Below are 26,107 nucleotides of genomic sequence, written 5' to 3'. Positions count from 1 at the left end.
TTTAATGATACATGGTTTCTCAAAGGCTACCCATTGGGCTACCCACATTTGCCATCCTTGCCTGTCAACTGCCCTTCTCTCCAAATCTTCCCACTGTAAACACTATAAACATTGCAACATTTTAATAAAATTAATGCAGGTATCTTATCACTTTTAACCTCAGACCCTTTCTTGTGGGCTGCAAAAGTAGTTTGAAGGAAGGAAGCTGTAGCAACTGCATTCCTTGCAGCCTTTGGCTGCACAGTTGCACTATGTGGGGGGATGTAATTATCTTCCAAAGAAAATGCAATATAATGCTATCTTCTGTTTAACTTGCCAGGACATTCTGAAGCCAAGAGAGAACCCATTCTGCTGGAAGAGCAGGAGTGGCACCCCAGAGATAGAAGAGGAAGAAACCAAGTGCATCTGGAGGACCTGCTTGTTGGCATTGACAGAAGGAGTCAGGAATAGTCAGATTTTCTTAGGGCAAGGGAAGAATGGGCTCTTAGGATGAGACATTCCTGCAAATGGGGAGATAGCACTGGCAATAGGAGCACAGAAAGAATGGGATCATGCACTCATGCAGTCCCTAGTCCAACTGGGAGCAGAATGCTTTTGGGCCCCACCCATTGCGGTGGCAGCTGCTTTTCTAGGGGAACAGTTACCACTTTCTCCTCCTTCTCCAACTATTGCCCAGGCTGCTGCTAAAGTGTGAATCCCAGCTTCTCTCCTGCCAGGGATGAGCATGCAGGCTGATCAACACCACATACTTCTCAGTCAGCTGAAAACCCTCTTTGGGGAACTCCCAAAGCATTCAGGAAGTGAATGATGAACTTATATAATAATAATTAATGGAGATATCCCATCTCCTAGAACTGGAAGGGACCTTGAAAGGTCATGGAGTCTAGCCCCCTGCCTTCACTAGCAGGACCAAGTACTGATTTTGCCCCAGATCCCTAAATGGCCCCCTTCAAGGATTGAACTCACAAACCTGGGTTTAGCAGACCAATGCTCCCCCCACTTAAGCTAGTCCCTCTAGCCCTGCATGTGTTCAGACCCCAAATTGCACACAGGACATGTCCATATTTGTCCCTCTCCACAATATTCTGCAACCGCAGCTATTCCCCACTTGTCATGGCAAAAGGGAGGGCAAGGATGAGGAGATCTCTGAAAATGATATTTGCCCACTTCTGAATGAATTTGGCTTGTTTTTTGTCTTTTTTGGGGCATCTTTTTTGTTAATTTGTTTCTGTTAGAAACCGTTCTAGCTCTATGTCCCATGTATATATGTAAATAAAAGTAACTCTTCCCTTCACTTCTGCATGCACGTTGTTTTCTGAGTATGATCAACATGATACTTTCCAGAGATTTGGGATGCGGTAACAGGATTCACAGCACATGACTGCATGATTTCTGTAAAAGTGTGGTGCCATGGAAATGCTAACAATTTCACCCCCGCACCTGCAGCCAAGAATTCACTAATGTTTAAAAAAAAAAAAAGGTTTGTGGCAATAAAGTATGCAGTAAAATAACTGTTGATATCCTAAACACCACAATGGTAGAGGAGAATTTTACTTAAAACTCTTTGTATCTTTGTTAAAAATTAAGTGACAAAGGAAACAAAATTAAACAGTTAAGATATCTGATACTGAGCAGTGATTTAATGACACTTCCACATCCATCAAACAGTTACCACTGGCAACTATGGCAGTACTCATGCCATGGGATCAACATGCATATACCTGATAAGAACTGTGCACTATGATGTCAGAAAGAATTGTGAGGAAAGAATGTGTTAAGTCTCTCCCCAAACCTTAAAGAACTGTTTTTTTAATTACTTTAGCATTGCTGAAGTGCTCCCCATAAGCCAACTCAAAACAGAGCAGTTAATACGTAATGAAAACATTGCTCAATGATGGCAGTACAAAACCACCGACAAAGTTGTTAACCTTGAGGGTCCTACCCCAGCTGTCTGCTTTCAGTTAGTACATTAACTGCAGGGGATTGAAACCCTCTGAGGTATCTGGCAACAGAAGTATGTGGCAATGCTTTTTCAAGCAGCTCCACTGCATCACAACTGTGTACCTTGGCACAGTTCTAAGTCACTTGCTGGTTCCCCACTGTTCCATTAGGTACACGCACACAGTATCACAAATTTTCCGGGCCTGCAGGGAACCAACAACAGTGTGCACATCGGTGGGATCTGGCTACCTGCACAGGCCTTAAAAACAGATCTGTCCAGTGACCATTCACTCTGAAAGCTTTTTTAGCCTTGCATACGTTATGCAAAGCACAGCATACCATCATAATTCAAACTGTGTTGGCCACATTGGCATCCAGACAAGCTCAAAGGCATCACCAACAGGCTTTCAGACACAAAGGCAGACACCACCACCGTTCTGCAGCTATTCAGTCTGTAGTTCAATTCTTTTCAAAACTTTTCCTTGGGTGGGTGATGTAGGGGTAACGCTTCAATGAGCCACAGTCAGAGATGGTATGCAGGATCACCCAAAATAAAGGTATGCACAGAAACACTGTACATAGGCACATTATTTTGGGGGAATAAAGACCCTCTTCCTCACCTCCACCCGCAAATTACAACCTGGACCTCCTGAACTCCCTGGCATCATGGACCTTTCTCCTGTGCCAGTATTTGTGTACATGAACTAATCCCTGTGGTCCACCAAGCCTCGGAGAACCAGTGAATATTAACCTTTATGGTTCACATACTGGTCTCTTTTGGTGGCCTCTTTTGGTGAAATGTGTATTCTGTTGATGGCCCCCGCACAGTTCACAAAACCCATCCTCTGTATCCTGCTATAATTTCAGGGATTTGGGTTATGGCAACCACCCGTGGGTAGATCTCAGTATTGGTAGCCTGACAAACCTGTACAGCCCATCCTGACAGTTGACGTTCCAACTCTGAATTGGTTGGCAACTGACCAGTAATTATCAGGTGTTGCCAGCAACAAAAGGATGATAGCCACCTGCATCTGCACTGGTATCCATTTCCAAAATCAAGTGTTCTGGTTCTTTGGGGTTTCTGGAAGCTGCTCACACAACTCCATGAAGTTCTGTTTCCTCATTCTGAAGATTTGCAGCCACTGGTCATCATCTCAGATTTCCAAGGCCACCACACTATGCTGGTTCTTCAGGACCAGAAGCAGTGCTCCACCCATTATCACACCATTGCAGTTCTGTTATTCAACACATCTGTTCTATGGGTCCCAAGAGGAATTTCATTCCCCATCTGAGATTAAGCTGTCTTTGCTGTCTGAAATCTCTTTGGACTGATTCTACCCAGTATTTGGTACTGCACCACATGAATATATGTCCAATGAACAATAGCAGGAGCCTGTTCCATGTTTCCAATGCAGTTTGACAAAAGGGAGAGATGACAGGAAACTGCTGTTGTCAAATGCGTGAAGGTGGCATACAGTTCCAGCAACATATAGCAAGGTGGTTACAACAGTGTCTTCAGTGACAAACAGGACTCTGGGATACTGCCCCTGAAACATCAGCACTAATGTTACATACTAAAAAGGGGCAGTGTGGATGAAGGTACATGCCTATTCACAGCCTATACCTATGCCCAGCACAGCACAGCATATGTAGACACGTGGCATGGGTTCAGGATACATGGTCTATCAGTACACAGCCAAGTAATTGTGTACACTCGCACGTGTAGATAGGTGCCTCACTGCAGCCTGTGAGTAGGTGCCAAACTCCCTGAGAGACATGGGGCTTAGCAAACACCCTTCTCCTTGGAATCTCCAGCTGACCTATATTATTGGGCTCTATGCCTAGGATACTTGATTTGGTGAATACCATTCTTAGGTTCCTTAGTGAACATTTTGGCTTTAACCTCAGTGGGAGCAGAAGCAAATCGTTAACAAACAAACAAACAAATAAAACCTTAACTAAATTACAAGAGTATTTAGTGCTTAAGGTCCCAGTACAACAAGGGACTTAACCATGCGCCTATATTAATCACATGAGTAGTCCCATTAGCTTCACTGAGATTACTCATGTGTTTAAAGTTAGGCATTAAGAGCCTTACTGAATCAGGGCCTGAAGCAGGGGTTTGAGAGTCAGGGTACCCAGGTTCTAATTTCTGTCTCTGCCACTTTCTTGCTGAATCACCTCAGCAAGTCACTTAACTGTTCTGTGCCTCAGTTTACCCTTCTGTAAAATGGGTATAATAATACCTGCTTCACATAAGTGTTTTGAGAATTAATGTGTGTAAAGAGAATGAAAAATGCTATATAAATGCTAAATATTAAATTTAGCGAATAGTGGAAAATCTAGATAATGTGGTACCTTCTATACACATACACACACTAGCACTGGCCATAAAAACCTCCCTTTTCCAGGTTTACATCTACAAAGGTACAGGTGGGAATTAAACTCACAAGTGCCACACAAATAAAGCATTAATGCTGAAAGTTTAGTCCTAGCCCCATCAGACTGTGATTAGATCTAAACTTATCCAAGGGAGGGTCTGATCACATAGGCTCTGAATGATTCCCTTTCCCCACTGCCATCTCCCACTCCCAAACTCACACTGTTTGGAGATCTTTCCAATACAACCCAAAGAATTTCAGCCCTCATTCTCATTTTCAGGGCTTTTTGGATGAAATTATTAAAGTAAAAGTTAACTTTTCTTGGCATTTAATACAATACAAGAAATAAATTTCAAATTATTTGAAGGGCAGATTTAATGACAAAGGGCAAATATACATCACTAAGACTTTGTTAAGTCTGATGTACCCTCACAACCAGCCTACCACTAATATATGTGCTATTCCAAATCCTGTAAAGACAAAAAAAGTCTTCTTACTGTGTGGATGAACTGAAAGCTATTTCATTCTGTTGTGTGAGAAATGTACTAATTAAAAGTCTTTAATAGTCAGACATGAACACATAGTAAAATTTATTTTAAAATTATGCTCATAAAAGTTAAAAGAAAATGTTTGTATGATTTATTTGGTTGTCTTTTAATTGACTACAGATAAAGTAGGTGACTGCTGAAATGTATTCTTTCAATCAGAATATCTGAAGTCCAACCTCTTATTAGCTTAATATTTAAAATTGCTTGAGATAGCTACAGATAATTAATTGCTACTATTTATTTTAAAAAATATATTATTATTTAAAGAACAGGCTATCTGCCCAGTTGCAATTTTGCATGCTTGCCTGGGAAAAAGTAGGTGACATAAATCACATGCATAATCTCAGGAGACAATCATTTTAAATCTTAATTGGCTGCCTTTTAAATATCATTTAAGGTCTCGTTTTCTCTGCCTCTCTCTCTCTAGTTAAGAAGGTGTTGTGTCAAAGTCTATTACCTTGCTGGACGTCTCTCCCTTAAGTTTTTTTAAAAAATAGAACCATCAGCAGAGGTTTGAGAGGTCGATAAAGCTTTTAGATTTGGAGATGTTTTCAGGGAGCCCATTTCCTGCGGCTAAGAGTTGTTAATGGAGCTTAAGGAATTATCTTATGACTCGGGCTAGGAGAGCCGTATATTTCTTCGCTCCTGTTCCCTTGTCGAGGCTGAATATGCTGCTGTCAAACTCGCTTAATGAAAAGTAACGCGTCGCTGATTACAGTTTTATTTGGGCTCTATGTAAAAAGCACTGTTAATTTAGCATCCCCTCCTTTGTGTGTTTGAATTTGCCATGGCTGAATGATTTAGAGTCTCTCAGTTTCAGACCGTTTTCTCCATGTTTTTTTCTTTCTTCTCCCTTCTTTTTGATCTCCTCTTATATTTCTGCTTTGTATATCTATCCAAGTGATATGGCTTTCTTTCTTAGCGCTTTCCTCCCCGCCACCCAAGCCAAGGAACAGTTGAAAGTGATCTTTGACTTGTGCTATTGGATCAAATAGCAAAGATTAATTTCTCATAATCTTTTGTTCACACTTTATGGATGCTTTTGAATGATCTGTTATGCCTGACCGCTAATCTTTAGACAAGGATAAAAAAACACCCCAAAACAAAATTCTGATTTCATACAAAGAGCATCCTATATACCTGTAGCCTACCGCAATCAGGTCCTGTTAGATAGCGGGTACAAACTTATTCGAACTTGTTTTACGATAGTAACATAGCATTAAGGGGTAAAGTAAAGTATTTTTCTAATTTATAATATTGGATCGTTTTTGCCTTGAATATAATTTTATTGCCTTTATTTTAAATATTATTTGGGGATTTCTTTCCCCAGATTTGAATGTAAGTCAATATTGTCAGTTATTATCTCCAAGAGCATTTGTTACCATTTTTCAAATGCCTGGCCACGAAATATGTGCAAAAGTGCAAAAGAACTCTATAGAAATCAGACCAATTTTAATGCCATATTGTTGTTTCCTCTGAGGGTAAAATTCCTGTAATTATACACAGAAAGTGTGTTTTGAATAATTTAGCATTCCGTATATGTGTTGATTTTATGTGGTACAGCAGATTTAGAGAAATGCATTATCTGAATTATATTTACTTCATAACTTTGTCTCTACATATGACTTTGTGTTCCTATCATACTCACTTGGCTATCATTGTATTGGATAATTAAATCTTCGGGCCTCCCCCCATACATCCTCAATAACACCGAAGTTGAAATCTGCAGCGAAACGTTAGCATGTACACACGTACTTACATATACAACACGTGTATAGACACCCACGTACATTTTTGCTTTAACATAGCTAGCACAGATGCCAGTATTTTTTCTTATGTGGTGGTTATGCGGATTCCTGTCCCATTTGCTTCTACCGCTGCTTTGATGGCGGAATACTTGCGCCCCCTTTCCTCTCGTCCCTTCTACCTTATTTTGGTTTTTTTAAAAAAATTGCTTTGTCTAAAGGGCTTCACTGGAAAGCTCTCCGGCCGGCCTGCTGCATTAAAATTCCTGCCGGCCCAGCCTCTAGCTGAGAACACTTCTCCCCAGAGACTCCACTTTCGCTATTACTGTCAAGTACCCTTGACTCTTTATTTTTGCCCTTTTATCTATTACAACTAATTCGAGTTCTTTTGCCCTTTTCAGTTTAAGACGTGGCTTTCTGTAAAGCCTCCCCCTGCCACCGAGATCTCTGGGTGCAGAGCCTTTAGAAATTGAGGGGTTTACTGTCAAAATGAAAATTTCACTTCAAATTATCTTGGCTGATGCACGTTTTCCAGGCCGGGGGCTCCTGTCTCAGCCTTTTGACAGCCAGATCAGCAGCGAGGTTCAGTGATCTCGATAATATCATCCAAGAGAGCGAAAGTCAATACAATGACAGGGAATATGACTGGATACAATCCAATTACAGCTGCTTTCAGAGAGGGGAAGGGTTTGATCTATTCCCCACACCCAGATTCCTTTATTCAATTGCTGCACTAACCGGTCTCAAAAGTTTGCGGGCTGGTGTGTTTTATATTTTAACTAGTTGCTGTCTCGAGATTTCTTTACAAACTCCTGGGGGTAGCGCTCCGTTTCATTTCTGGTCTTTGTTTTAATTTTTGGGGGAGGAAGTATGGGAAAGGATGCAGAGTTTTTGCCATGTTCCTACTTCAGTCCCATTATGAGCGTTTAACTCTTGCCCACACCGGTTGATAGGGCTCCTCTGGACTATAAACTCGTATTTTAAGAGGATTATTTTTCTTATTTCTGTCAGGTTTGGTTTATCATTTCTTTATTTTCCCCGGCCTGCGGAACAGAAAGTTTGTTTCGACTCCGGGATTGAAAGGGAAATGTTTAAAACGCTTGCTATTTAACTGGTAAATTGGCAGCGAGACCTCCTGAAGCACACGGAGAACGAGCTCTTTCTCTTGGCTGCACTCTATTTAATGTCAAAACGGTAAAGCATCTGTCCTGAAGTGCTGAAATATTCATGGAGAATCAACGATTCTTCATACTATCAGAGGAGCTTGAAGCTAAAACGGTTCTTTAAAATATCAAATTTTCCATGTGAATCAATTGCTTCGCACTCATAAAAAGAGATTCCCCTGCCACAGCGGCCAACACTGGGTCCCGGGGTGATTTTCCCCAGCCTAGTCTCCAAGATCCCACCTCCCCCTACTCTGTTCTCAGGTTTATAGGGCGGACACTGTCTACCCTCACATTAGTGGGCAGCTGGAGTCTACTTTTTTCTCTCCTCCTTCTGTTTTCTCCCCCTTCATTTCAGCAAATCTAGAGCACAACTACACTTCTCTCTCCTCTCACATCTATCTATCTATCTATCTATCTATCTATCTATCTATCTATCTATCTATCTATCTATCTATCTAATATTGTTTTAAAGGATGAACATTTAACTCCTGTTATTGTTTTTCTTTCCCCCCTCCTTTCCTGGATGACAACTGTCAAACTCAACAAATGTAATGATGGATGGCCCTGTGTTTCTCTAGCAGAGAAGGCTCTTGAGACTGGACATCCATATTCCAGTGTAACACACAGTATTCATTAACAAGGCGTTCTTTAACAGAGTACAACCTGGTAAATGTAGTGTTGTACTTACAAACATAACAATAACTATCTGTTCAAAGGAGAAATCTTAGACCGTTATTTGCTCAAGAATCTCCGAGTTTAGAACATTCTGGATTCCTTTACAGACACAGAAAGAGAAAAAAATAAGGCCCAATGAAAAAGTATCAATATTTCTGATTTAAATAAATTTGTTTGCAGTTATGCTAATGATTTATTGACATTTCATGAACTTTTTCTAGTATTAATGCAATCATCTTGACATTTCTTTAAATTACTAGAACATCTATGAACACACATTCTAAAATTGGAACATATTCATTTTGTAATGCAAAACGCCACCACTAATTTTTACTTCTGAAACAGACAATTTATTGGAGTGAACATACTTTTTTAACATATTTGTCAAGGTAAATTTGTGCAATAGTGTAAACTTGGTATAAGTGCCGTTTGTGAATTATATGGTAACAATGAAATCAGAAGGAAAAAATCTGAGAAGTCTTTATAACTAATATTGGCATGCCTTAAATTAAATATCAGAATTTAAATTTCTCGTTTGTAAACTTTTGGATGTAAACTTTTAAGTACGCCTACACTATAGTACGTGCTTTTAGACATGGAGTTAAATTATTTTCACGACATTGATCCCTTAAATTCGCAGCCAACAGAAATTCTTCAAAACAGCAATGAATAAAGTCTGCCCGTTTAACTAAGCAAACTGAACTTTAAATCCTTATCTTTGTTATTTTTAAAAAATTATATTTAAATTTAAATTCTTCCAAATCTCTTTTCAGTGTATCCCACTCTTCCGGTGTTAGAAAGTTCTTTGCCACTTGGGGTGTTGTTAAGAACAAAACATTTTGCTTCCTGATTTGGGAAATGCAAGAAATTCTTTATTTGAGTCCTGGTGGGATAAGTTTGACAGTTGGCCTTTTAGCACGTTAGTACTGTTTCCAATTGAGCGTCCTAAAGATCCCGTTTCCAGAATGGCTCCTTTGGTGGTAGCCCAGGAAACTGTTGTGTTGCTCAAAGCTTGGTTCAAAGTACTGTGTCTGAATATGGGGTCATGAAACACCCCATCCACCCAGTTCCTGAGATTGGTGACTGGGGAATCCTGATGTCTGTCAATGACACTAACAGGAGCAGAAACTGCAACGGAGGCGGAGACTCCTTGGCGTTTCAGCATGCAGGAAGGATACTCAGTTTGGTTTAGAGAAGTGGCGGTGTGAGCCAGGGACCAAATCCTGGGCTTTGTCTCCAATATTTGTTGCCCCTGCTGGAAACACATTTTGGACTCACAGCTTCTCTGCCTTACATTGATTAAGTCTTGTTCACATTCGTCCACCACATTCTTGAGACAGTTTTTAGCCCTCTCCAGGTCTTCTTCAATGGTGGCCGCTGGGATGGGCGTCTTTAGAGAAGGCTCCTTGCAATGATCAGTAGCACATGTGTCGGCTGCCCTTATCTGGCTGCTCTCCAGGTGCTGGAAGGGCTGTTTCAATTCGCATTCTGAACTCTCTGACTCAATGGGGTCAAAGTCATCCAAATCACTCAGTTCCAGCTCTTTTTCTTCTTTGCTGGTGGCCTCTGCAGGAATGGGAAAACAGTAAAGCATACGGAATAAATAGCATCACAGTGTTTCTTTAAAATAATACCATCTCTAAAGATCCGGAGTACTGTTTAAAAGGGCGTTTCTAATAAAGAATACAACTGCAATTCTGTATGTATGTTTCTAGGCTATGTGCAATTCATAAGTATATCCTACCCACTCATGCAACAACACTCATGATAAAAATAGTCAAAAGGGAAACTGAAAACTGATCTGGCTACTCTAGAATTTTGCTTGTTAATTGTAAATGTATATTTAATAAGATACCATCGTTTTTCTCGTTCTTCATATTGTCTTCCTGTGACTCTTCCTCCCCTTCCTCTTCGTAGGATCTCTTCTCATCGGAACATTTGTTCCTTGGAGGCCAGGTCATCTTGTTCTCCTTCTTGAGCCTCCTCCGGGCATTGGCAAACCAGGTGGAGACCTGGGTGAGGGTCATCTTGGTGATGATGGCCAGCATGATCTTCTCGCCCTTGGTGGGGTAGGGGTTCTTCCTGTGCTCCTGCAGCCATGCCTTCAGTGTACTGGTGGTTTCACGAGTAGCGTTTTTTCTTCGGGTGCCTCCGTCCATGGTGCCATATCTGTAGTTCACAAGACATATATGACACCATATGTAGATCATGTCAAAGATACAGCGAGGTGGCCTTTGGGCACCTGATCCAAAGCCCACTGAAGCCAAAGGAAAGATATATGGAGTTTGGACCAGGTGCTAGGAGAGGTTAACTGTACCTTCTTCTAGCAGTAATCAGTGTCGGAGGAATACTGTACCAAAACCTGAGGGGGCCGTAAAAGGCTTTTAGTAATCATTTACCGCAACAATTCAGTGGTTAGAAAGAAGCAATGATAACATATAATTTTAAAATGAGAAATACTGGGCATAAGAAATGTTTTAATTCAATTGTACAATAACCTTTGAAGAATAAATAGAAAAGAAAATGTCTATTTTTATCCAAGTAAATTGCAAAGTCCATTTTAACAACTTGTGTGACAGAAACATCTTAGAAACGCACAGACCCGCACACAAAAGTTCTGCTTTTCAGCTGTTTGATAAATCCTGCTCAGATAAAATACATTTAAGTAACCTCAGGGTGTAACTGTTAACAGAAATATATTTCCTCCTTATTCCTTTTATTAGTAATCTCTCCTACCCTTTTGTTCCTGAAATTGTAAAAACGTGACGCAGAAGACACTGGACTGCACCTGAATATTTAATGCACATCATCCAGGAAAGGTCATCGGCACCCAGTGGGCTTAAAAGGTTGAGATGGTTTAAGTGGTTTTGTGCTGTTTTAAAACTAATAAACATACAGAAGATAAAAGGACTGTTCAATTTAACACAATACAAGAAAAGCTAATTAATAAAAAATTGGCTAGTGGAAAGTATAGCTCCTTGAAAAGTAAAGGACCATATGCTGGGTTGGGAGAACAATTTGTTTAAACATATACTTAGAAAAAGTTTCTATAAAATATTATGAGAGACCCAAGATAAATTGGTATGATCGCTTCAAGTACTCCCAAGATAGTTAGGCCTCATTGAGTTTTTCAAAGTTACTCCCATTTGTTAAAACATTCAGTTTACTATAGTAGAATAATGAAATTAATTGAATTACATGTCGAAAAGGGGGACGCAGGGTATTTGATAATAGTTTGCTAAAGTCAGGGGTCAGGCACAGGGTTACTGATGTAGCCCCACAACACTGCTCAGTGCTGACAAACACAAATTTGTGGGTATTTAGCCAGTCCCCCTCTCCACCGCCTCTCCCCCCATGTTTAATTTAGAGATTTAGTGTTAACATTCAGAATAAAGCTTTGGTTTTTACTACACTGTTTGAGCAGCCTGCCCAATAGGTCCCTCTTCAGTCTCCAGGTAATATACAAATGTAAGGTTTGTCAAAGGAGAAATGTAGGCTTCCATTTTGTCTAATTATTTATTTGCCTGTCTTACCTTGATTAATAATTCATTGCTAAAAGGACACAGTGTTTCACTGTTTAAAATGTCTCTTGCTTAGGAAAAATCGCTCGTCGTTACGTCTGTTTAATTGTTTGTTTCTTACCTGTCATATTGATACTGACTGAGTGTGTGATCGTAGGGATAGTAGGCAGCCGCCTGGGTAATGCCCGCATGCGCAGATCCACTCCCATCCTTCGCGTCGAAACTGTTCTGTAACACAAAATCGAGTGTGTCCTTTCACCAATTCCCACCCCCAGCCAGCCGCCCCGTCTCTCGCCTTAGAAGTGGTTAAGGGAAGTGAATTGGTTTGTTACATTTATGGTAAAATGTAAAACAAATGTTACAATGTTGCTATGGAATATATTGTTTTCCACAGCAGTGTTTGGTTCCAAAACAATTGCCTCGTATTTGACTACAATAAGGAACCTGTTTCCCTTCTTATTAAAAAGTATTCTCCTAACCGAAATAACTAGCAAAAGCTTAATTCATAGTTCCCTTCTCTACAGAACCGAGAGCACATTAAATTTATTAACATTATAAAACAATGACCTAGAAAGTGACAACAAGCGTTTAAACTTTTAATGACATCTTAGCTATTCACAACTATCGCCTTTAATTAATCAGAAATACAATGTGCAAAGGAAATGAAAGATGAATGGCAACTTTACTGCTGTGGTCTTACAGTAAGATATGTTTTGGCTGTAGCAAAGGTCTAGAATTTCAGCAGCCAGTGAAATCAATACACACATTAACCCATGCTATAATGATGCCAAAGAAAAAGCTCATTCCAAGGTATATCGATTGTTCTGCACCTCTGTATATGCAACTTTGAACTACCAACATAGCTATATCGTTCATTCCAGTGTCGTTCATCAGTTTCACAGAACTGTCTTTTAACTGTAGTATCATATAACTGTTAAGCATACTTATAATTAGAGAGAGAGCTAAAAAGGCAGAGCTATGCGTCGATAGTCAGAAAATAGGCTTACGTAAAGAACTACATGTATTTAGGTATTTAGTAGAACTATTTAAAGTGGTCTCTGTCCTGAAAACATGACTGACTTAGTATAGCAATCTAAACATAACAGCACGTGAATTTTAGTCTTAGTGAACTGTTCCAATTCAGAAGAGAGGGGAGAACACAGATTTCCTCTAGGGAGGACTCTAACACGCAAGCCAAACAGCGAGAAGATATGTTTTCGTTTATCTTTTGAGCTGGGATTTGTTTTACTAATGAGTGACAAGAAGATTCTAGGATTGCTTACCAAAGAATAGAAGGCAGAGGCTTCAGTACCATAGGTAACGTAGTTTCCATAGCCCTGGGTACTTGTGTAAGGATTTCCATAGACTCCTAAAGCAGCTGCAGAATTGAGCTCATGTCTGGCTGTGGCTAACAGCCTGCTTTCGTATACAGGACAATAGACTGGGGTCTGAGCCGAGGCTGAAGCGCCTGAATCTGTCAGAGTCCTGCCACTAGACTCACAGCAAGTTGTCAGGGAATTGGTGGTCATCAGGAACTAAGGGAAAGGAAGAAAACTTTTTAAAACCTGCAGCTAAGTTTTGACATTTGTTTCCTTTAAAGGCAGAGGAAATGAAGGTTTCGGGAAATGTACAGATTAGATATTTTACCAGTTAAAAAAGGAAGACAAAACTCTTAAGTGTTTAATGAAAATCTCTACAAGGGGGTGGCTACGTCAGGTTTTCAAGATGCTTATATTAAATGCTTTTAAAAGTAACTTTTATAATGGGTTGTACAAAGTGTTGACATCATTTGTCTTCACTTGCAGCACAATGCTCCCCATCTGCGTTTTTAAACCTTTTTTTTTCTAAATCACTCATGCATATTTATTTTGACTGCAGATTTGTAACAGCCCTACATACATCTATTATTAACCTGCGGGTTTCAAATATCCCATTATGTTTCTACAATAGATAGTTCAGTAACTTCCCTTTTAAGTGTGTAAATAGTAAACCTAATCCGGAAGATAAAATATTATTCTTGGAGGGTTTCCATCCCCCTTTTCCTTTCGTCTCGCCTCCCCCGCCCCCACCCAGAACACCCTAAATACTGTATGCTCCTTTCATTTTACAAATATGAACACAAACTTAAATATTTTATAAACAGACTGAGTGCGTAACCAATTTAACGCTTTCACGTACTATAAAGGAACACTGCAGCTTTTAAGCACTGAACGGTAGAAATCAATAATGACTGAAATTCAATCAATTAACGTTTGCGGACAATAGAGTCTTACCTGGGGTGCAGAAGAGTAAGGGTATCCAAACTGAGGATATGACATGGTACAGAGGCTCCCAGTTATCTAGAAACAAGGAGAGACGTCTGATCTGCACGCTATTGCAGCCTTGCTCTGCTCTATTGTACCAATTGATTGGTAACCACAGGTTCCTAGATGCTTATAGGACGAAGCAGAATACCATATTTAATTTACCTGCATGAATCTTAAACTTTTTTTTAACTAAAAAGATGTATAATGAATGTAGCATTTTTTCTACCTCTACAAACTAGAAGTAATTTCTACACGTGGACTCAGAGATTGACAAACGTGGCGACAGAAATAAATATTTTGCACACACGAAAAAAAGAACATAAAAGAAAAGTAGTTCAAAACAGGTCAACTCAGATACACGTTTTATAAACAGCAGAGACTCTGACGTTACATTAAGCTTACTCAATTTGACCCGTTTGCAAGTTTAACATTCATTTTGGTAGGTTTGAGTTTGTGTTAAGAATATACAAAGCAGAGTTTGGAGAGCACTCAAACATCAGATACTTGAATTTATAGTACTTTAATATGGTTATGTAGGACGACTATGAATGGTTTTGATCTCAAGAATCAATATTACACCAACTAAGATTTTCCCCCTTAGTCACTGAAGGATGGCAAACCCTTTTAATTAGAAATTAATTAATGAGCAGCTGCTTCTTCCCACCCCACCACAATAATTAGTCTCAATTACAAACGAGACATATGAAGAGACACACGAGTGAGTCTTCATTTAAGATTTAATCAACAGTTAAAATTAGCAGTAACACTGACAATAAACCACATGGCACGCAGTTTTGGGTTTTTTTGCATCCTTTAGTCCAGATGCGCGATTAAATTTAAAAACACTATAAATATACGTTCCAGGCAATGACTGAAGACATGGGTGTTCACCTTGAAAAGAATTTGATCACAGTATCAATATTTGTAATTGTGTTAGAAAAGTCAACTTTTACCTTCTTTAGGGTCCAATCCTGCTTTACTCATGCATTGAAGTGAATGGGACAGTAAGGTGCTGAGAGAATGCAGGATCGGACTCGGACAATGATAGTTTATGTTGTTGGCTGGCGAATTTATCAAAGAACAGTTTGTCTTTATGGGTTACAAAAATTATTTAAAATGTATAGTCAGCAGCTTTTTACCCGATATTCTGGGAAAACTCACACTCATAGAACTCTTGATATCACCTCAACTCTGCCTTTTGAGATTAGTTATTAAAATAGCTTTCTTCGGTGTTTTAGACTCTGTTTGAAGCGTAGCATCCCCCCTTCAGAGGCGGGTAACCTAGATGATATAATTTAAACATTATTGTTTGTGTGAGCATGGCAGATCAAACAATTTTACAAATCAAGGGCCTAATCCTATCCCCACTGAAGCCAATGGTAAAACTTCCATTGATTTCAATGGTATCAGGATCAGTCCCTTCATTATTTTCAAGCGCTTTTAGACTGTATTTCGTTAATCTCAATAGCTCCCCCACTACGGATCTGGAGCAGAAAGAGTCCGTTTATACATGAGAAGTGTTTTAAATCGGTCTGTGGAGCCAAATTCCTCAGTTTCGCTCCTGAGATTATACTCCCATTTGATAGTTGGCGTGTTGCTTGAGTGGGGATGAAAGGCCCAATTCCACTTGCGGCTGACCATCCCCAACTCACGCTGATTTAGGTAGGAACTGGGGTACCTTCAGCACCGGGCTCCGGGTACCAGGACTGCAGGAGCTGGTCTGAACCGAAAGGCAAAAGGCAGAACCATTTTACCCGCTCTGTGCAGCGCTGCAGTTTCTGACACTGCCCTACAGTTCTAATAATCCTGTTTGTGAAACTTTATTGTTGAAAGCCCATGCAGAAGAGACTTGTTTACTTTTGACATACTTCTGTCATGGTAAATAAACAGGGGGAAGTAATCTCCTTTCAGAATACCGAATTCCCATGATCTGTACAAACTCCTCGATTTACCCAGGCTCCCAGTTCCGTCCTTTTTGTGGGTGTATAACGGCATCGCAGAGCAGCTAATGTGACATTGGGCTGTCGTCACCATAGGCTATCTTCTCTAGGAAAGTGACCTCTGCTGTGGCGGTAGTAATTGTCAATAATTTATAGGGAGTAAACTGCTAAAACTACAACAAATTGCCAGTGTAATGTGGCAGCAAGTTAGCCAGGCATCCGTGAGCCTTTTGGAGGAACTAGAGAACAGCTCATTGCGCTTGAGCCGTGGCTGATGGTGCAGTGGCGTGCTGCTCCATGGTGTGCAGACTTGCTCGGAGAGATTCCTGGGTTCAGACATGTGAATAGCCCCAGGGTCACACTCTAATTAATGATGATGTTCTCTTCTTCTCCCCAGCTGGAAGACTGCCTCCCAGAAACGAATCTGCCCACTCTGACAGCTCGATTGAGGGTGATTGATGACTATCTGGAGACCACAGTACACATAATACAATATCTGCTGCGTAATTGCTTTAATTTACAGATGAAAATACTAGTTCTAGGATTGGGTTAGACTATAACAAGCGGTGTCCTACGGCATCGTAAATAGTTCCCAAATAACAAATAGATACAGTACATGCAAATTATTCAGACAGTTTAGTGTCTGTAGCCGGGAGAAATGCGTAAAGAACAGGAGTCAAATGACATTAATAATTGTTTTTGAATTCCGTATTGATTTCTTGGGAGAGTGTGTTTATTCCTTTCTCACCTGCAATGCTAATATCACCTTCTTTCTGTGAATAATAATAAACTAGCCATTGGGGCTTATGCTACAATGAAACTCTCACTTATTTTTTCCAGTTACTCAGCGTTTCCAGAACACAATGCTACTTTTAGTTATTTATTAAGCAGATATCATAATGTATAACCTTCTGGAGGATTTTGTGAAAAAATAATTGAGAAAATCCACAAATGTATAAAAATGATCTTCCTTAAGAGATGTGCACTGCTTTTGCTTACATAAACACTGGAACATTATGCACTGGTGCTGGGGAGGAAAACAGCTGCACTTATCTCAAGAGTGGCTCAGTGCAAAGCACTGTAATTAGCTGATAGAGCTGGAGAACTGTTTTGAGAAGCTGTAGCACAATCTTACAGTTTTTCAAACTGCATGTCTTGTCTTTTTCTTTTGATACTACTCCAGACGTCAACCCAGCAGTGACACCCATAACACAGCAGGATTGATATTTAGATGAGTCGATTAATCTTTACAATACAAGACCAGATTCAATATTTATATTCCTTGTCTATTTATATGTCTACAGTGTCTTTCACTACCCTGTATCAGGCAAATCCACTGATATCCGGTTTTCTGCATTGAAGGTTCCCTTATTAATCACTGTAATAATTTGTCATTTTTTTCTAGTCTGCCTGTTATATTACTTTACCCTAACTGCGCATTATACCAGAACCAATCGGTACTCCCAAGAAAACTGTCTTTAATTTTTTAAAATAATTTACATCATAAAACGGACATTACCTTGACACAAAGTGTTGCTCTCTTGTCACTTACAGTCTACAAATAATGGTTCTTTGTTGATGAGAAACTCAACGAAGTTATATTTCATCACGAATTTCTAGTGCCAGAGCACAAACATGCAATAAGTCCCGCAATGATTTAAAAGCTTTGTGGCTCCTGCACATGAACAACATAACATTGTTCAAATCCAAGTAAAGACGATTAATGCTGTGGGCTATATCCTCAAGCATTTGGAAAATGCAAGCATTTGGTATGTAATAAAAAAATATTCTTGCCAAGCCCCTTTCTTGTACAAAAGAGTTAACAGCACTTGAGCAAAATAACCAACGGGAGCTATTTGCTAAGTTAAAGAAAGTAAAACCGTCTAAATCAACATGAAGTGCTGTAGAGTTTCCCAATATAAAACCTGCAAACACAAACATATCTTTGAGAGCCAAAGCTTAATGAAGTATGTCTTAAAGGGTTACTACAAACTGGTTGATTTTTCTTCTTCTCAAAGAAACTGGAGCCAATGTTCAGACAAGTTTTATTATGAAAACATGAAACAAGAAGGAAACATCGTGATATCTGAACAGGCCACAGCAGGTAAAACAGGGAAGCTCTTCTAAGGCTAAGGCTTTGATGGACGTCTTCAGGGACGCGATCTAGCTGCGGTTATACAGCTACAGCTTCACTGGATATATGCCCATTTTCTTCTGCTTTGGAGGTGTCATTGCCTCGCCATGAAATATTTCTTGGCGACGGTATATATTTATGGGCTAAATAGACGTTAGTACGATCTTTCGGTCGCGTTTGCTTTGTTTTCAAGTTAATGATTTAAACAGCCTTGACTCACTGTCTGACAAAGGTTGTGAAGCTTAACGTGTTGCCCACGTTTGGGATCTGACATGGAACTGAGGGCAGACTGCAACATTTTCAAGTGAAATAGCTCCCATAAAGTCAATATTGACATTAAATACATAAATTTTGAAAAAAGTGTATCTGAAGTATAATTACATATACTGCAGTCTAAATCAAGGGACAGTGAGTTTTTCATATCTCTTGTACATGCATATCTATAAGCCTCACTATGATCTAGAGTTATGATGATGACATACACAATGATTGCCTAAAAGGGCATCTCTGATATTAATTTACCCAGGTTACAACTACATGTAAAATCAGTTGCTAAAACGTATCCACTTGGAACACTTTTATTTATAGTTTTTACTTAAATCCTCTTGACAATCTAGATTAATGCAAGAAGGATCACATTCTCACACTAGTCTTTGTATTTATTAACTTTTAACACTTAAGAACTCGAGCCAAGATACACACACGCAAGTTTTCAGCATCCAGGAGCAGCTGAAACAGAACATAGGCACTCGCTGAACGGTTAGGTGGACACCATTGTACAATAACATTTCTATGCTCTGTAGATTGCGCAGACTACAGCCACTATTTCATTAGCAAAGCGAAGATCATACAAGATTTTTCTTTTCAATTTCCAAAGTGCCGCAGGTTCCTAGGCATTCAAACGCTTCCTCCTTTCCCTCTTCGAGCCGTTGGCAATGAACAGCTTTGCAATACTTCTATGTGCAGATCAAACTTTCTTACTGCAAGATCAAATTCGATTCCTTTCAAAGTTTGATATAAAATCCAGAAATTTTAACTCAGTACCCTACCTTAATATACGCTAATATCCACACCCCTTTCCCAAGAAATAACATGCAGGGTAGATTATATTTGTACTCTGTCCTAGGTAAAGACTGCACAAAGCCAAATGATTTATCACAGGTAGTTTCTCTTCTCCCTAGCAGTTAGTTTTCAGCTGGCTTGCTGGTGAAGCAGGCTCTGAGGGGAAAAAGAAGAAGAAAAAAAAGCCCTATCATCAAAACAAGCAGAAGGTTTCTTTACCTGAGATCACGCCAGGCTTCGACTAAAATCTTCTAGCGAGAGGTTTTCCATGGCAGGGGATCTCGTCTCTTGTCTGCAGTGACTCACTTTGCAGAGAGCTATAGAGAACTAATGTAGACATTTCTCAGTGTATAATACCTGACTGGAGTGGAATAGTGCTTTCAGTCCCTAGGCGCCACAATCACTTCACTAACCCCCTGTACTAGAGTGACGTTCAAGTGAATAGCTTCACTGATCACACTCTTTCCTACTGATTAACACTTTCCAACACGACCAGACACTCAAGTTTCAACTTTTCCTTTGAAAACGGATACAAGCATTCCTTGATTCCTCGGGTTATAAAAGCTGCTTATGGCGAGGGGGACACCATAATTAATAGCAGGTTAGTAAAATTAGTTCTGCCACTCCAAATGTTGTCCTTGATCCAAACAATAATTGCATTGATTCTGAAAGGACACGAATGTCCTCCATTTAACCTAATGATCTGCAGGTTGTACACGCTGTAAGGCAACCATCTACCAGAGATTTGATTAACTGCGCACACATCCAAACTATAGTTTATCTGTACAAGTAAAGATTGCAAGACGCTAAACCTACAGACATCTCTCTTTTTTTGTCTCCCTCTCTTTTGATGAGAGGTCTTAAAGGCAATCGTTACCTGTGCAAGTAGGGAATGTGTGCCTGGACCTCTTCAGCTACTGGCCTTAATTTTTTCCATAATTGCTTGGTCAGTATTGTGGATCTCAGGTACTATGAACTGCAGCAGCAATTCCCCAGCTACACATGGACGGTGAAAACCACCTTCCTTCAGTTCACCTCCTCTGTCCAGTTTGGATCCATAAAAGATAGACAATGGTCACATTCAGAACGTTTCAGTTCGGTAGTATCCTGCAATGCCTCTCATCAGTTGAAGATCCTTGGCAGTCTTTTATTAGAAGCCCGATCCTCTCCCCTTTGAAACCAATGGCAAAACTCCCATTGATTTCAAGGGGAGCAGAATCTTAGCAGTGGGACCAAAGCTACGGAAGTTCCAGCTCCAGCAGATTTAGAAGGGAATGCTATGTGCTCATCTAGTGTTTTCCTATTCTTGTTTGTCCTAAAGTCTCCAGCGATGGGCAACAGCATACTGGGATTCTAAGGAGAAATCCATTGGGGTGACCCATTAAAGTCGAGGTTACTCGACTGTGAACTTGCTACACACAAATAGGGCTGGGGTACTGCCAGTTGTCACCGGTATCATGGTGTTAAAGTAACATGTAGGCTAATGACTTTTTACCACAGGCTGGAGTGATCAACTATGCCGCACCAGAAATCTTTCAGGTTCCTGCCTATTGCTGCAGGGCAATCCCAAGGAAACTTAGCTGATATATATTGCAACTCTGCTGTGGCATGCTATATCTTAAGTTTTACCTCAGAACCGCACCTTCTTTCCTTGGTCGTTCAACAGTGTAAGAACAACTCAAGACTGTCAGAAAGGTGTTTGTCTGGGGGGATCAATATAATTTGTGTTTAAATATATAAGCTATAGCAGATGTCTCAAGAGGACAGAAGTGGAGAAAAATGCTTTAGCCTTAAGAAATAATACCCGCGTGTATCATACCAAATTATCTGAGAATGGGAGGGGAGTGGGGATGAGAGTCTGAAAAAGGGGAGAGAAAACCCATTTTTAATCTAATATCTTCCTATATCAGAGGGGTAGCCTTGTTAGTCTGAATCTGTAAAAAGCAACAGAGGGTCCTGTGGCACCTTTGAGACTAACAGAAGTACTGGGAGCATAAGCTTTCGTGGGTAAGAACCTCACTTCTTCAGGTGCAAGACGCGCACTTCTTGCATCTGAAGAAGTGAGGTTCTTACCCACGAAAGCTTATGCTCCCAGTACTTCTGTTAGTCTCAAAGGTGCCACAGGACCCTCTGTTGCTATCTTCATATAGTAATTACAAAATGTGAACACTAATGTTAATATGCAACTCTGCATATCAACTTGTTTTTGCCAGAACTATTTCATGATAGTGTCATTTACATGTACCTATACTTACAAAGTTCAACACATATTGCACATTGTCGTGAAGTGGCATTTTAAGTTTGATGAAGGTTATAATAGAAAGGGTCTTTTCGGATTATCTTTGCGAAAGCAGCTTCAAAGGCAAATAAAACACGAAAATAAAGGAATTAAAGAAAAAAACACATTTTCCTCATCTGTACATAATGGACAGCTGTAAACACTGCCAATCGCGTAGTGATCTTTTGCATTTTAAAACAAAGTAACAAAACCACAGCAACATAGTTCCTGATTTGCCCTCCCACTGTTAGCTTAATTTCAGAGAACATAATGTAAATATCTGATTTCAGAAGACGTTACAGCATTACCAGGGGTATTGCTAGCATTCCTACCTTCATTGACCTGAAGAATTCTAGCCAAGTCCTTGTGTTTTAATTTAACACATAAAACATCTACATCCAAAGGTGGGAGGCACTTTCCCATTCACGTTCCCATTGAGTGGAACGTGAGCAATACCTTTCTCATGTTCAAATGAATTCTTTGGCTCCGTTCTAGTTCCATGAGATGACATATCTGCTTATGCTAGTGGAGCACAAGCCCTTCCTTTGGCTGCCGCCTTTGATAATTTCCCTGTAGTAGGAGGGGTGCCTCCTTTTAATTTGACAATGGAGGAGAGGTGGATGTGTGGAAGGAAGGTTTTATTCTATTTGACAAAGCCATTGCTCGGAACCTAAATTTGTGCTAAGGAGCTTCTCCATTTCATTCTCTACTTCCCATTTCACTCTTCTGCCTTCTAAAAATTTATCTTTTAATCCGTAGAGGCTACCTCTCCAAATAGCTCTCAAAGAAAAGCAATCTGTTTCACAATATTTTACAAAGATGATTTGGTGGAATATTCAGTTATGTAATCCCTAAGTGAGAAAATGTTCTTCAAAATAATATGGCACTCCCCCACCCTCCCCTACATCCAGGCAGATCCTCATCCTTTTGGACTGGACTGAGATGGACTTCATATTGTTGTCTGGATTCATACACATAAAAGACAAGGGGAAAAGACTATTTTCCATCCACAACTATATACAGATGATTTTGTGGGATACATCCCTTTGACCATAAAAGATTATCCAGGCACAATGCTCTGGAGAAAGGTAAAACCCCATCAAGATCACTACTAATATGAGGTAGTGGAAAATTCCTTCCCAATTCTAAATGTGATGATTTGGAGCTGAATCTTGAATAGCAAAAGTCACTTTGGCTTGAGTGGGAGTTTTGCTTCCACAAGGACTGCAGAACTGGGTCCTTCTGTAGTTCTCTATACGCCTACGAGGATTGTACCTGTCAGGATCAACCAAGAAGGAGAGATATTGTCCCCTTTCAGCACCCACATCCCATTACTTATTTCCCAAACTATCATTCTCCAAATGTTATTTCATTTTTGTTCTGGCAAAGCAGCTGGAATAGAATTTGACAAAATACTTCTGTTCCTCTAGGGCTGGGGTACCTGCTGCTTTGTCTTCCTCTCTACTTGACAGTTGCTACAACAACCAGGTGAAGCTGGTAATTTCAAAAAGGGATAATTTAAACTTATTAATGATTATTAACACTATCTTAGATTAGTATAGCAACTTTACTTCAGGGGGATCAAAATAATAGATTTTTCATTATCTCAGTGATGGTAGAAGTGGGTGAGTAGATGGTAAAAGTGGGTGAGGGCTGATAATTTTCATATAATTACATATTCACACATGACTGAAATACACCCATTTCTGTGGGGGACATCATCACTTTTTAACAATTTGCAACACCATTGTACAACTCATTAGGACAGGAGGTAAAGCAGAATACTGTGTCAAACTGAAACTGCAGTGAGAATTTATGCAAACAGGGTATAATGACCTGAATGGGAATTTGTTGAGGACATGGAGGATTTGTCTACTCTGGGGATATTTGCCATCAGTGTATCTATGAATGTAGTTGCATCAGTGCAAATCTCTAGCATAGATGTGATGCACAGGAGTATTTTGTGACTTTTTTACCTTCCTTCCAAACTGGGGTTACCACCTTGCTGCACAGGTGCAAAATGGTTTATACTGGTACAAGGAATGCATTCTAGTGGTTTGTACTGGAGCAGCTGCATTGGTAAAGCTCCATCAATGGCTACAATCCCAGGCTAGACATGGCCTGATGCTAATAGTCCTCTTTTGTGAAAAGGGATTATTTAATTATTAAAAAATGTGGTTAAAACTTTAGTTTTACGTGTCATTAGAAAATCAGCATCTCCAACAGCACCAGACACAGAGTGAGGGACACCTACTGACTTGCCAAAACCAGTTCTAGAAGCAGCACCCTGCATGTTCCTTTAAGGCATTTCTCTTGTGAGAGCTGATAAGATAAAGATTAGTCTCTTACATTTTTCTGCCTTTACTTTACAGAATATTGAATCACATATAGACAAGGGCTAAAAACATACACCAGGCTCATAACTCATGCACAATATGAGGAACCCCCCAGAAACATTGAGTTTAACCTTTACCTAATCAGGAAACAAATGAAATTGTTTAAATAGCTGGGATATTTACACAGTAAAACCAGATCATCTGGGATATATTAAGATGGTGAAATAAGCAATCAGATTTTCACTATAACCTTTTTTCGTTCCCCTGTGGTTTTGAAACACAGTTTTGTGCTCATCTCAAAATAGCAAAGTTGATCTTAATGTGCAAAAGGGACATTTCTTTTTCTTTCTTCACATGAAGCTCATAATGTGATGTTCAAAAGACTGAAATACATTAGAAAACCTTTAGGGGTTTCTGTGAAAAAAGGAAAGGCTATTAATTTGAACAATGACTCCAATGTGTATATTTAAATATGCAATGTTTATCTAGTACTGACCTGCATTAGCCAAAATCCATAAAACCACGGTTGTGTACAGAAGTGTATAGTTAAAATGTAAAACAAGGATTTTTAATTACTGGTAGGTCATTTTTAAGCTTTTATATTTCACAGAGATATATGTTTAAAAATAATTTGCTTCATGCAGGCAATAGTTCTTTCTAAAGTCTATGCTAGACTGCTTTATTTGTGTATCCGTAGTGTTTAGAAGATCTTTATATCTCAATGTAGATAATATTTATTGGAATTAGACAGTTTAAAGGCTTTCATACTAAATTTGATGTATGAGTGGGTGGAGGGAATTATTATCAGATAGGGAAATAACATCAGTCTATATGTTTAAAAAACCAATCATCTCATCACTTACTGATGTAATTGGGCAGTGAGAGTGCTCAGTCGCATGCCCAGGATACTTAGAGCTTCACAGAACCAGGATCATTGACTGTGATGAGAGTTTTGCCTCAATAAGGAGAGACAGTCATGTCCTACATACCTTACTCATGTGAGTAGTCCTACTGAAGTGGAGCCCTAAGTAAGGAGTACAGGAATAAGGTCCTGGATCCATGTGAAGATGCAATAAAACTAGAAGAAAAGAGGACTAGAAGCCTGATCCTACAAATCCTTTCTTGTGGGAGTAGTGCCATTGACTATAGTGCTACTCACACAAGTAAAGACTTTTCACACGGAGGTTTTCAGGACAGAATCAATTGTAAAACAGTGATACAATTAAAGCAACATTTATATATTTCAGTTAGACTAGCTTTCAATAGGATAAACAATTTCTGCTAAATTATTCTAATTAGCTATTTTAATTCTTCCTGAAAGCCCTCAATCATTGCTTCAGAGGAATAATGTGTAAAACTGAAAATTATTTTTTGATACTGATTATAACTACAGAAAAATAATCTGGGAAGTCAGGAATAATTTACCATAACAGGGAATTCATTATTGAATTGTTTAACGTAGAAGTTTAATTATGGTTGCATATAATTATCATGTAAATATCATTGTGATCACATTAAGAGGTTATTTATAAAAGTGTACAAACTCTGAAGCAGTCTGAAAAGATTTTTTTGTTGTTGTTGCTTTGCTTCCCAAGTCTCTCAAGTACACTATATGTTTTAACTTAAACCAAAGCATAGCCAAGGGCAGACAGGAGTTCCAACAGTGACCAGTGTAATACTCAGTGCTTTTAATTACTGTAGCAATAAATCACACAGGAATGTCCTCCAGGAACTAAATGATTTTCTAAAAACATTTGAGAATATTTTTGAAATTCAATTAATTGAAGGCACCAGATAAAAGGTACATATTCTTAATGGCTATAAAGTAACCCTAAGGGATGTAACTGAGCTCCAAGCTTAACTTCAAAGTGTGACCGAAATACTTACTGTATTACTTTAAAAGTATTCAGATCAATGAATCAGTTAAGATTACTTATACATTTACCAACCTTTTCATTTTCTTTTTGAATATGATAGAAAGAATTGTTCTGGTTTCCCAGGATACAAAAAAGCTGTTGAGACCTGTAAAAGAAATTGTAATTAAAGCCAGCCTTCAGTCAAAACTGGTATTATG

At 39.4% G+C, this 26,107-nt stretch overlaps 1 protein-coding gene and 2 long non-coding RNA genes across 6 annotated transcripts in view; 2 read left to right on the top strand and 1 right to left on the bottom strand.

The window, feature by feature from the left end:
- LOC101949468 (uncharacterized) overlaps positions 1-17,043 on the top strand; it is a 52,266-nt gene extending 35,223 nt beyond the window's left edge. Inside the window, exon 3 of the long non-coding RNA XR_006172476.2 lies at positions 16,621-17,043. This is a non-coding gene — a long non-coding RNA (uncharacterized LOC101949468). The remainder of the gene's footprint in view (positions 1-16,620) is intronic.
- Positions 8,628-22,238, bottom strand: IRX4 (iroquois homeobox 4). Of its 3 annotated transcripts, none has more exons than XM_008173687.4 (6): positions 19,639-19,746; positions 14,251-14,409; positions 13,261-13,512; positions 12,099-12,205; positions 10,312-10,625; positions 8,628-10,022 (listed from the first exon to the last, which is right to left on the bottom strand). In XM_008173687.4, exons 2-6 carry the CDS (start codon positions 14,293-14,295, stop codon positions 9,280-9,282), a joined length of 1,461 nt encoding a protein of 486 aa, XP_008171909.1. In that variant the 5' UTR covers positions 14,296-14,409; positions 19,639-19,746; the 3' UTR covers positions 8,628-9,279. The 3 variants fall into 3 exon arrangements, with proteins under 3 accessions (XP_008171909.1, XP_008171910.1, XP_008171912.1); XM_008173688.4 differs by lacking the exon at positions 19,639-19,746 and adding an exon at positions 22,030-22,238 and having other exon boundaries at positions 8,636-10,022; XM_008173690.4 differs by having other exon boundaries at positions 8,812-10,022; positions 14,251-14,316; positions 19,639-19,734.
- LOC122172299 (uncharacterized) overlaps positions 19,881-26,107 on the top strand; it is a 61,847-nt gene continuing 55,620 nt past the window's right edge. The window contains exons 1-2 of one of the 2 annotated variants that reach the window (XR_006172482.2): positions 19,889-20,020; positions 23,128-23,185. This is a non-coding gene — a long non-coding RNA (uncharacterized LOC122172299). Of the gene's footprint in view, positions 20,021-23,127; positions 23,186-26,107 lie in introns of both variants that reach the window. The other variant, XR_006172478.2, reaches the window with a different exon arrangement.

The sequence above is a fragment of the Chrysemys picta genome, chromosome 2 (assembly GCF_011386835.1).
Source record: "Chrysemys picta bellii isolate R12L10 chromosome 2, ASM1138683v2, whole genome shotgun sequence".
Lineage (NCBI taxonomy): Eukaryota > Metazoa > Chordata > Testudines > Emydidae > Chrysemys > Chrysemys picta.
Note: the sequence above shows the minus strand (reverse complement) of the source record. Positions and strands in the feature narration are given on the sequence as shown.

Excerpts from the sequence above, each read along its gene's own strand:
- IRX4 (XM_008173688.4), bottom strand. The coding sequence starts at position 14,295 with ATGTCATATCCTCAGTTTGGATACCCTTACTCTTCTGCACCCCAG. Across the intron at positions 13,513-14,250 it reads CTTACTCTTCTGCACCCCAG|TTCCTGATGACCACCAATTC; the intron begins GTAAGACTCTAT and ends CCTTTCCCTTAG. Across the intron at positions 10,626-12,098 it reads AGTCAGTATCAATATGACAG|ATATGGCACCATGGACGGAG; the intron begins GTAAGAAACAAA and ends TGTGAACTACAG.